General features: G+C 40.8%; 1 protein-coding gene across 2 annotated transcripts in view; it reads left to right on the top strand.

Moving 5' to 3' along the window:
• The window catches only part of LOC108293389 (mitochondrial intermediate peptidase), a 163,527-nt gene that overhangs the window by 132,670 nt on the left and 19,716 nt on the right, over positions 1 to 11,141 (top strand). For both annotated transcript variants that reach the window (XM_037733523.1, XM_017514721.2), the window contains exon 18: positions 2,653 to 2,726. In XM_037733523.1, the coding sequence (XP_037589451.1) occupies positions 2,653 to 2,726 (74 nt within the window). The remainder of the gene's footprint in view (positions 1 to 2,652; positions 2,727 to 11,141) is intronic.

Here is an 11,141-nt window from a genome sequence, read left to right as displayed (position 1 = left end):
GGGTGTGGGGGATCCCATGCTGGCTGGAGGGGTGTGGGGGATCCCATGCTGGCTGAAGAGATGCAGGTGCTCTTCTCTTGCTCCCTGATTTGGCCTCCTGATCCCCCTAACAGCAGGAACTGGCAGGTCCTATGATTCCTTAGAAGGCACTTTCTTTGAATACAAACCAGTAATTATAATGTGGTTGTCAGAGTTGTTTGAGCATTTATCTTCTCAACACACAAATAACTACATCTCCAGATTCTTTTCAGGGAGCTCTGGCTAATGAGCATATTTTTACTGCTTTATCTTGGTTTTTAGAGTGTCCTAGAGTTTTCATATAGTATTCACAGCAGTCTTGGCAGAAACCAGCCCTTTTTCTAAGAGGAAACTGAGGCTCAGAGAAAGCAGTTTGTTCAGGCTTCACCGTTAACACCTGGACTGAGACTATCATCTAGGTCTTCTCATTCCTGGCTTCATCTCCTTCCACCTCTGCCTCACCTCTCAGTCTTTCACACACTTTGACGTAGGCTTGGATTTTCTCAAGTTAATAATCACATTGTTTCAAGTGCTTTGAACCTGAATGTGAGATGTCATCGAATTTTTAAATATTTTGCAACTTGGTACTCACATATATTTTGTCTTCTGTCCTTTGCAGACTGTGGACGTTTGGTCTGCTCTTCAGATTTTATGTTTTAAGGTTCTTTAGCCAAACTTGACATCAGTAAATCAGTTTCAGGGATTATAACTTTTTACTGTAGATTTCTGTAAAATAGGCAAATGTCATCTTGTTTGAAGTAGAAAAGCACATACTATAAAATACATACGTTTCTAATATTTATGTCTTGTTTATATGTACATTCTTGCCCAGACATGTAGTTGCCATACTTTTACGGGCACATTAAAGTAAGCTAGTAAAAATGCGCACTGGACTAGAAAATTTCTAACCTCTGTCAAAGTCTCCTTTTTGATCTCACTTCTGAAAAAAATAACCAGGCTGGAGCCTACATCAGAAAGCCAGGCATTGCAGAGCTGAGGCAAGCCAGGAGCTAGAGGCCTGTCGGGAGGGATTTGATTTAGGGTCAGGTCACTACATGCCGTGCTCAGCGTGCCCAGGCCAGGAGTCAGGCAGGGCCTCTCAGCTACCCCTGCCCCTGAGGAGGCTTCGCCTCAGTGCAGGCTTCCTGCGTTGCTTAGCACTGACTTCAGGTTGTGACCAGGGCTAGTGTTTGATGTCAGCATGTTTTTAATGCTGTAATGCTCTCACAAAGTCTGATTAAAGACCATGTTCACCAAATGACCCACATGTGAAGAGGCTCCAGAGCTTCTCAAATGGCAACAATATCAAAATTTATTTAACCCATCTCATGAGAGTGTATAGTCATGTGTGTTAAAGGAATTGCATTTTTCATAAAATACAAAAGAGTACTAAAGTACTAAATAGCTTGTTTCTAGGTACCATTCCTTTGACAGATGTATGGCAAAAATTATTCAAGACCTACATTCACATATTGTCATAGACGGTGTTCCTTGTGGAACTCTGTACGTAGGTGTATCCAGCTGGCACGGGGAACAAGGCAGCCTCCACTGGGCCTTTCCCACCAGCACACTCCAGTGGTTTGCTGGTCTGTTACCTGTTATCCTGAACCAAGGTTTTCGGGTGCGATGAACCTTTTCCTGCCAACCTCTCTCCCTTCACTCTTATTTTAGAGTATTCTTTTTATCTCTTTATTAGGTGCCATCCCGAATTCTTTCTTAATGGCATAAAGAATTTCAAGCCTCATTTAAAATAATCCTAAAACTTACAGAGAATAAAGTATAATCTTTTATTGATTCTGTAACAGGAGCCCCCAGCCCCCAGGCCACAAATGGTCCTGGGAACTGGGCCACACAGCAGGAGGTGAGCAGAGGTGGGTGAGCGAGTGAAGCTAGCTTCATCTGGATTTTCTCCATCACTCCACCACCTGAGCTCCATCTCCTGTTGGATCAGGGGCAGCATCAGATTCTCAAAGGGGCAGGAACCCCATTGTGAACTACACATGTGATCCTTATGATGCTAAGGATGTAGGCTGAGCACTCCTTATGAGAATCTGAGGCCTGATGATCTGTCACTGTCTCCCATCACGCCTAGATGGTACCATTTAGTTGTAGAAAAACAAGCTCAGGGCTCCCAGTGATTCTACATTATGGTGAGTGGTATAATTATTATACTATATATTACAATGTATAATGTAATAATAGAAATAAAATGCACAATAAATGTAATGTGGTTGAATCATCCTGAAACCATGCCCTCCAGCAACCCTGGTCTGTGGAAAAATTGTCTTTCAGAAAACCAGTCCCTGGTCCCAAAAAGATTGGGGACCACTGTTGTATAATACATAATTATTTTTATAAGGTGAAGCCTCTTGTTAACAAAACAGAAAGCCATAAGTATAGTTATCCTCTTACAGAGAATATGTCACACCTGATTTAATTTATTTTAGAACAACTTAAAAGCCAGAATTTGATTTTTAGAAGCAAGAAAATAACTTAAGGGCCAAATTGTCACACAGTGGCAGCTTTTAGGAATATGACATCAGTGTGGCTTCCTTTGAGAATTCAAGACAAGTGTTAATGGAGGCTGGGCAGGCTGTGCAAGCAGATGTCTGTAATGAATTCTTTCTTCCCCAGGGCCGCTGGAGAACGCTATCGCAGGGAGATGCTGGCCCACGGTGGAGGCAGGGAGCCCATGCTCATGGTTGAAGGTAAAACAAAACCAAAATAGCACTATCTATAATGAAAGCTGTTTTCTCTTTCTCCAAATGTTTTTTGTTTTGTTTTGTTTTGTTTTTTATGGAAATGCTTTAAGCTGCGCACGGTGGCTCATGCTTGTAATCCCAGCACTTTGGGAGGCCAAGGCAGGTGGATCACCTGAGGTCAGGAGTTAGAGACCAGCGTGGTCTCTAACTAAAAATACAAAAATTAGCTGGGCATGGTAGCAGGCACCTGTAATCCCAGCTACTCGGGAGACTGAGACAGGAGAATCGCTTGAACCCGGGAGCTGGAGGTTGCAGTGAGCCGAGCTTGTGCCATTGCACTCCAGCCTGGTCAACAAGAGCAAAACATCATCTGAAAAGAAAGAAATATTTTAGCTGTGCATTGTATTCTAAGCATCTGTCTCACTGTGTCCTAAGTATATTAATTTTTAGTTGCCATGATTTAATCAGGTACCAGGATATTCAGGTTTTAGCTTTCAAAATGTTGCTTATACTCTAATAGAAAAATGTTTTATTTGTCATAAACTCTCAGAAAATTTGCCTTTAGATTTTAACAGATCACAGTGTATTTTTTTAGCCTAAAGAACCCGTTTATTTTTTATTCCTTTATTTATTTTTCTGAAAGTTTAGCTACACATTTTCAAGAAATTCCAAGGCATTGGGTTAGATTTTTTTTTTTTTAACCTGTTGAAAAATTGGAACTTAATTAAATCTTCTCTTTGAGGTATCTCAATTTTTGTTTTCCAATGCAATTTTCTCAGTAAATTTTTGAATATTTTTACTGAAAATTTAATTGTAAATGGAAGTGATCATGATTTTTCATGTATGAATGTAAAAACATTGAAATTTTCTTACAAATGTTCAGAGGAAGACATGAATATTACTAGATACTTGCAATATATCGATGGTTATATTTGCAGCTGAGCCTATTTGAAAAATTTTCTGACTCTCTCAAAAACTGCGTATGGGAACTATGTCCATATTGGAGATGTGTGGTTTTCATTGTACTAATTGAGTAGGTTTGCGTAGTCAAGAGTGTGACTTAAATGTCTCCTTGCCTAAGACTATTGAATCTAATGTCTAGATTCCTGTTTAGCAGAATTCCAGATTCTTGCCTTCAGCCATTCATTTATTCAGCAATTATTTGTGAAGTGCTAATTATGTGCCAGGCATGATTGTAAGTGCCAGAGGTGAAATAGTGAAAGACGCATAGACAAACCTCCTGTTCTTTTGGAGATTTCGTTCATTCCATCAGCTTTTCACGGGTGTCCAGGTCAAGCTTAATCTGCCCGATGCCACAGCAAGTTTATGAAACAGAGAAGCCAGTCTAGGGGCCCCACAGTCCGGGAGCCATCCTTGTGATGGAGAGTGAGGAAGCCTGCATGCTGATGCAGCCGCCATTTATAGCTGGTCCTTACTGGCCCTTACTGAACTCTGCCACGTCTGGGGAGAGTTGTAGGGATTTCCATGTATCCGTTGATTGACCCTATGAGGTAGGAATTATGATCCCCATTTTAGAGACAATAAACAAGTCAGCCCGTCTGCTCGTGTCACCAGGTAGTGAGTGGAAGAGCCAGGGATTGAACCAGGACCTCAGGCAGCAGACCAAGCTCCTCAGCTGCCTGTACTGTCAGACAAGACATCTAGTTCAGGGTCTGTTGCAGACCCAGGCAAAAGTGAAGCAATGAGCACGTCGTAATAAGCAACCGATTGTGTACTTTGTGTACTTTTGGCTGGTGGTTGGTAGCACCAGCCCACCAGGAGCTGAGGCAGCAAAGCAGCCTTTTCTTCTGAAACAACAGTGAGTTTCTGTGAAGTGTGGGCTCCCGCAGCTGCGCTTGGCTCAACCTTTCCCAGGCCAGGCCTTCCATGCTGTCTGCACCTCAACATTTGCTGATAGGAGAAAAAAATGTAGATCTTTTTTCAAAAGAAAATAATGTAAATCTTTTTCAGTGTTTATCTTTTGGCTGGTGTGTTTTTCTAGTCAGCTTCCCAGAATGTTGCAACTAACTCTCTAAAAATTCTGTTCTTTATCCAAAACAATTTTGTGTTAAGAAACTTAATATTTTCCACACTAAAATTCACACACGAGAGAAAAACAAGTCCACCATTCAAACCAGAGATGATAAAGTATTCAGATTCCAGTTAACACACACAATGGAACAATTCTGCTTTTACATTTTAATATTTTTCTTAATGCTGTTCTGTCAGATCTCATTCATTCACATGATTTGTTTCATGTCAGAGATGAATGCAGGACATGCAAAGAGGTTTATGCCAGTTGTCACGTCATAGGGCTGGATTTGTAAGCTAAGACCCACAGTGGCTTCTCATTTTTTTGGAGGCAGTCAGCCTGTACCCCACAACAGCAGGTCTTAGGTGATGGCTCACAGCCTTAACACTGGGGTATCACCAGGAGGGATGGGTAAAATTACTGACAGTTGTAATATAAAAGCATATGGGATCTCGTTGGCAGTTTTCTTCCGTGAAAATGTAACTTTTTACAGGTACTTTATATATTTTGTTGAACTATTTCCTGGATAAATGTAAAGAATTATATTATGTAGCAAAATGCAAATGAATACCTGCCTTCAAATTATGCACCTCCCTAATCAAATCACAGCGTTTTTTTACCTTCTTAGTTGTAAGACTGTGTTTCTTAGGGTCAGAATACCTTTGTAATTACACTTATGCTCTTTGAGTGATACACATTCAGGCAAGTCAAATAGGGAATGCTTCTGATTTTTGAATAATAAGTACAACATAGGCAAACTTTTAGATTATTTATCTTTTTCAGAAGGAGTCATCTCTTGGGAACAGGGCTCTGCTCAGAGCTCTGAGTCCCTCGGCCATTTCTAGTCCTCTCCAACTAGGCCAACACCCCGTTAAAGGAAGTCCCTGAGCACACAGAATTCCTCTGCTTCATTTTTCCCTGATGTTTGCTTTTCATTCATCAGTGAAAGGCCACTGCTAGGCAACCATGTATCTGTGCTCTCTCACTCTTGGCTGCAAGGTATTTACTCAGCAGTTTTCCTTTGCTTAACTTTAGGTAGAGTGATCCTCACAGGAAAAAAGACAAGTTGTAGCAGCAGCAGGGGCTTTTCTTAAAGAATCTAACATACCAAATACCATTTGAAGGCAACATAATAGTGGTTAAAACAGTATTCTCTTCCCCAGAGAAAGAAAACAATCATATGGTGAAATAGAACTGGATTTGCAGTCACTGACTGCCGCTTACTATCTATAAATTACCTGGGAAAGTCACTTCATTTCCCTGTGGGAGGTAAAATGTGATTTGACTTTAAAATAATTTTTTTTTTTTTTTTTGCGATGGAGTCTCTCTTTATTGCCCAAGCTGGAGTACAGTGGCATGATCTCTGCTAACTGCAGCCTCTGCCTCCTGGATTCATGCAATTCTCCAGCCTTAGCCTCCTGAGTAGCTGGGACCACAGGCATGTGCCACCATGCCCAGCTAATTTTTGTATTTTCAGTAGAGACAGGGTTTCGCCATGTTGGCCGGGCTGGTCTTGAACTCCTGACCTCATGTGATTCGCCTGCCTTGGCCTCCCAAAGTGTTGGGATTACAGGTGTCAGCCACCATGCCTAGCCCAAAACACTTCTTTTTAATCTGCCTTTTCTTTTCTCAGTCCATCTCTGAATGGGGTGAGGTGTGTGTACAGACATGTGGCAGTAGTGTTACAGATTAACAGTATGACCTTGTCTATTTTTAAACACAATAATAGCTTACATAAAGATATATATTATGGCATGACATTCAGCCACTTAATCCTCCACTAAACACATGTGGCAATACCTGACTGAAACCAACTTTCTTAATTGCTGAGGTATCTGGGGTAAGGTTTAACTCTCATTGTCAGTGTTAAGCTTTTCTGCTGTTCATCTCTTACCCCCACAGTGGTTTTTGGCTTATGTTAAACCACATTTCTGAGTAATAAGAGAACTTAAAGTTTATGCTTAAAATAAACCATGATTATATGGCATTTCCATTCATTTTACCATTTTATAAAATACATTTTAAAATATTTGTTAAGTATGATCTTAACAGATATGGTGAGCATGATCTAAGGTTCCATTTCCATTACAGTCACTTTAGAAAATGAGCAGTTTTCTAAAAAAGACAGACATGCTGAGGTTTGTGAGTAGCACGGAAGTAGTATTTTGCCCCCACCAGGAAGCAGAATTGTTGCTTACTACAACAAATAGGTGGAATTATATAGCTATTAGGAATGGAAACTGTCTTAGTTCAGCAGTTTTTGAATGGTAGATGAATTCCTCATGTAAGTTTTCTTATTCTCCTCTGTAAACTATTTGGTCTTTTTGTGTTTTATGTTATGTTAAATTCTTAATTAAATGCATCTTAATGAGTTTTTAGGTTCAGATTTTAATTATCCTGTGTCAAGTTTAATCTCCTGTAACACAGGTCATATTGTCAGGGTTCATACTCTCTGCGCTGCCTTGCTACATTTCTCTCCATTGATCCTTAAATTCTGACATGAAAGTGACTGGCCTTTAGAAGGCAGGATATGTAAGCAGTGTGGATCTGGGGCCCTGATGGTTCTCTACACAATCCCCAAGTCTTTTTTCCTTTTTCTTTTTTTTTTTTTAATGACACAATCTATCTATTCTCATTGACATTGAAGAGGCCTGCCTGACGTCCATTGATCAACAGTAAAATCTTCCTCTTTTCCTGTGAGCTCCTTTAGATTTTTGTGACAAAACTATCAATTTAGTTTATAACCATATTTATCCATGGTGGTCCTGTTGGAAAGATTCTCCCCACAGCCACGTAAGTTTTGGGTTCTGCCCCTGGTTACAGAATTCCTTATGCTGTCTTCCTTCAACTTTTCCACAAAGAATCTGAGGGGAGGGGGAAGGGAAAGGCTAAAGTCCAAGATTTTAGCATTCCAGGAGGTTATTTGTAAATATTAAACAACTTTATTTCTGTGCTTCTTTCTAAATAGAATCTCTCTCTGGCCAAAAGCAGTATGCAAGTAGAGATACTAAGTAATAACTTGATGGAGTTTTTCAAATGGACCAAACATCAGATCAGAAGTAAAAAATTAGTAGTAGCTAAATGAGTCAATTTTCAGCAAACTGAAACTGCCTTTCGTTTGTTTTCTCATATTGTCAGACTGACTCACCAAAGTCTAGAAGCCCACAGGGCCTTACCTTAAGCTGATTAAAGTCATAACACCTTATATTTCTGTAGAGCTTTATTTATAGTCTGACAAACACATTCACTTTTGCCATATTATCCTATTATCATCTCTTCTAGCTTATTAAATGTTATTTTTGTTCAAGAAACAAACCAGACAATTATGGCTTATACTCCAAAGGATCCAAGAAGATAAATACAAACAATAAAGATACCTATCCACTATTTTCTTTAAAAACCATTCTCAGTTCCAGCAGCACAGAGCACATCAGCACCCAGAAATTGGGTTTACACCGTTCTCCAATAAGAGGAGCCAAGGCTTCTTGGAGAAATGGCTGATTCCAGTGCTGGAACAAGGAAGATAGATGAGCCTGGAGCATCTTACAGTGCCGGGAAGGAAGGAAGTGCCCAGAAACATACACAATGATGGGTGTGTGTGTCACAGCAGCAGGAGTCCACTGAAAGAGCTCCCAGTGGCCAAAGCTGGGCCAACTCGAGTGATCAAATAAATCACACAGTTTTGGGATATAATACAAAGTATTATATATGTATCCATGAGTCCATATTGATGTCAATGAACAAATAAAAGATAATAGAATAGAATAGACAAATTTCCCATGGAGTAAAGTTCCAAGTAATTTATGTACATACTTCCCGTCTCAGGGAAGTGGAACATAACTCCCCACTCGTTATGTGGGCTGTGCAGAGTGACTTCCTTCCAAGGAGTACTCTGGAGATGGGGGAAATGACAAATGCTCCCTCAGCCAGGTGATCAAGGTCAATGTCCGTGATGCGTCATGTGGACAGTTTGCATCCTTGATACAATATGATGAGAAGTCTTACTCCCAGAAACCCACAACCCCAGTCTCATAATGAGAAAGACATCAGACAAACCAAATTCAGGACATTCTGCAAACTACCTGAGCCGTACTCTTCAAAATGTTGAGGTCATTAGAAACGAAGTCTGAGAAGCTGACACAGTCTAGAGGAGCCTAAAGACACATGGCAGCTTCATGTAGAGTGGTCCCCTGGTGGGTCCTGGAACAGAAAAAAGACAGCTAGTTTTGATCGTCCTAGGGCAATCTGACTGAAGTGTACCTGGAGCTAATAATACTTTGTGAATACTGGGTCGTGGGTTGTGACAAATGTGCCACACCATGAAAGATACTAACAATAGGGGGAACTGACTGAGTGTGGGGTGTTGAGGAACTCTCTTGACTCCACCACGATTTTTCAGGAAATACAAAACTAAAAACAAAGAACCTCCTTGGGAAGGTTTTCAGAAATGACACTGCCGCTCATGGTTTGGTCCACACCTTGTCTCCGCCATGTTTCCCTGTTTCCTGGTGGCCTTTTCAGTGCCACTTGGGGGAGGGAGGGTCACAGAGCTGAGATTGGAGGGGGACAAAATGAGACTGGAAGGTAAGTGGGCATCAGATCAGGCAGGGTATTGTAGATGCTGTGAAAGAGAGCTGGTGTTTATTCTGAGGACCATGAGAAACCATTGACAGTATTTTTAAGGCAGGTAGTGACGAGATCAGATTTATGTTGGCATGGAGGTGAGTGAGCCTGATATCAAGGACGACGCCCCTCAAGCTCCCTGCTTCAGTTGTTATAGAGTAGGTTGCATGGTTATGACTGCCAAGAGAGACAGAAATCAGGAAGCCCATAGGCAGTTCAGCCACTGTGGAGAATTCAGCTCGGGAAGCTCCCAAGCCTGTCGGATTCAATTTCTGAGGGACTGCAAGGACTCTGTATAGAATGGGCTGTAGGAAGTCCTTGCCCCATACAGTTCTGATGATGGGAAACTCACTTTTTCACGAGAAAATTCACTTCGGTATTAGACAGCTCCTCTGATAGACAGAATGACACGTTTATTCAAATTGACCCAAAACATTTAGTCCACTTGAAAGTTTGATATCTTGTTGACACAGCAGCTTAAGTAATAAGCATTGATGCCTTTATTTTTTTTTAATAACCTGATTACTCACCTAGTAGGCAGAATGTGCTTAGCTCAAGGCTTCGCTGTTAGTGTTATTTGCACAATACAAGCATGATGGCAGTCAAGGAGCAATAAGTCCTGTCTGTCAGCAGAAGTACATCTGACATTTAAAATAAGAAAGCTAAATAAACAATCATTGTTCAACAGTAGCTTAATTTCCCTATTGTCAAAAAGTATACACTGTTACTGAAACAAAAGGCGTTTTACATTCTCTTATAGCACTGAAAATTAGGAGTAGTAAATACTTCCAGTTTTAAAGCATGCAGTTGGCATTTATGCAATCTGATTAATCACTAAATATTGGCATTGTGTGTCAAGGCTGGCATGCGCAGCAATGCAGGAGAACAGTAAATGTACACTACCTGTGGATGGGTATTCCTAAATTTATTTTTTAGAAGGTCTCCTTGCTTTTTAAATTTTTTTTAATCAAGGCATTTTCAAGGGAAAGATAAGCCTTAATGCATGACAGGTTCTGCGTGATGGAGCCAGCAGCATCTGTGCCCGCGGGTGTGTGGAGGCTCAACGTAAATAAATGCCAGAACATGCTCAAAGCACCTGTCTTGGCTTGGGACAAGTGCCTACCCTAGGGTATGTTTTACATTTGTGAGGGACTTAGGAGGAAACCCCCTCACGCAGATATATTAAGTATTAAAAGATAAGATGATTTAAAACCACTAGCACTCCAAGTAAAACTATGCTGTTGGAAGTAAATCATTCTGATGAATTCTGATGGGTTGTTCAAATGTTTATGAATAGAGTCTTTCATTTCCCCTGTAGTCAGACACTCTCTACCCCCTTACTCTGCTTTGGTTTTGCTTCATAGCACATATTAATATTTACTTCCTGACATAATTTCAACATGTATTGTTTCATTTATTGGTTTATGGTCTCTGCCCCTCAATAAAGTCTAAGCTCTGTGATGGGAAGGAAACTGGCTGTCATATTCACAGCTGTATCTGCAGCCCCTGTTACAGGGCTCAGCCCATGGGCATTCAGTAAATATTTGTTAAATGAGTGAATACATGAATACCAAAATAGACTTTTAAGAGCAATTTTTTCCTGTGCCATAAAAAAAGCTGTGATTTAGCTGGGTATGGTGGCATGCACCTGTAGTCGCAGCTACCTGGGAGGTTGAGGCAGGAGAATCACCTGAACCTGGGAGGCAGAGGTTGTAGTGAGCCAAGATCGTGCCACTGCACTCACTCCAGCCTGGGCAACAGAACAA

This window comes from Cebus imitator, unplaced genomic scaffold, assembly GCF_001604975.1.
Source record: "Cebus imitator isolate Cc_AM_T3 unplaced genomic scaffold, Cebus_imitator-1.0 Scaffold536, whole genome shotgun sequence".
NCBI classification, from domain to species: domain Eukaryota; kingdom Metazoa; phylum Chordata; class Mammalia; order Primates; family Cebidae; genus Cebus; species Cebus imitator.
This window is presented reverse-complemented; position numbering and strand designations above follow the sequence as displayed.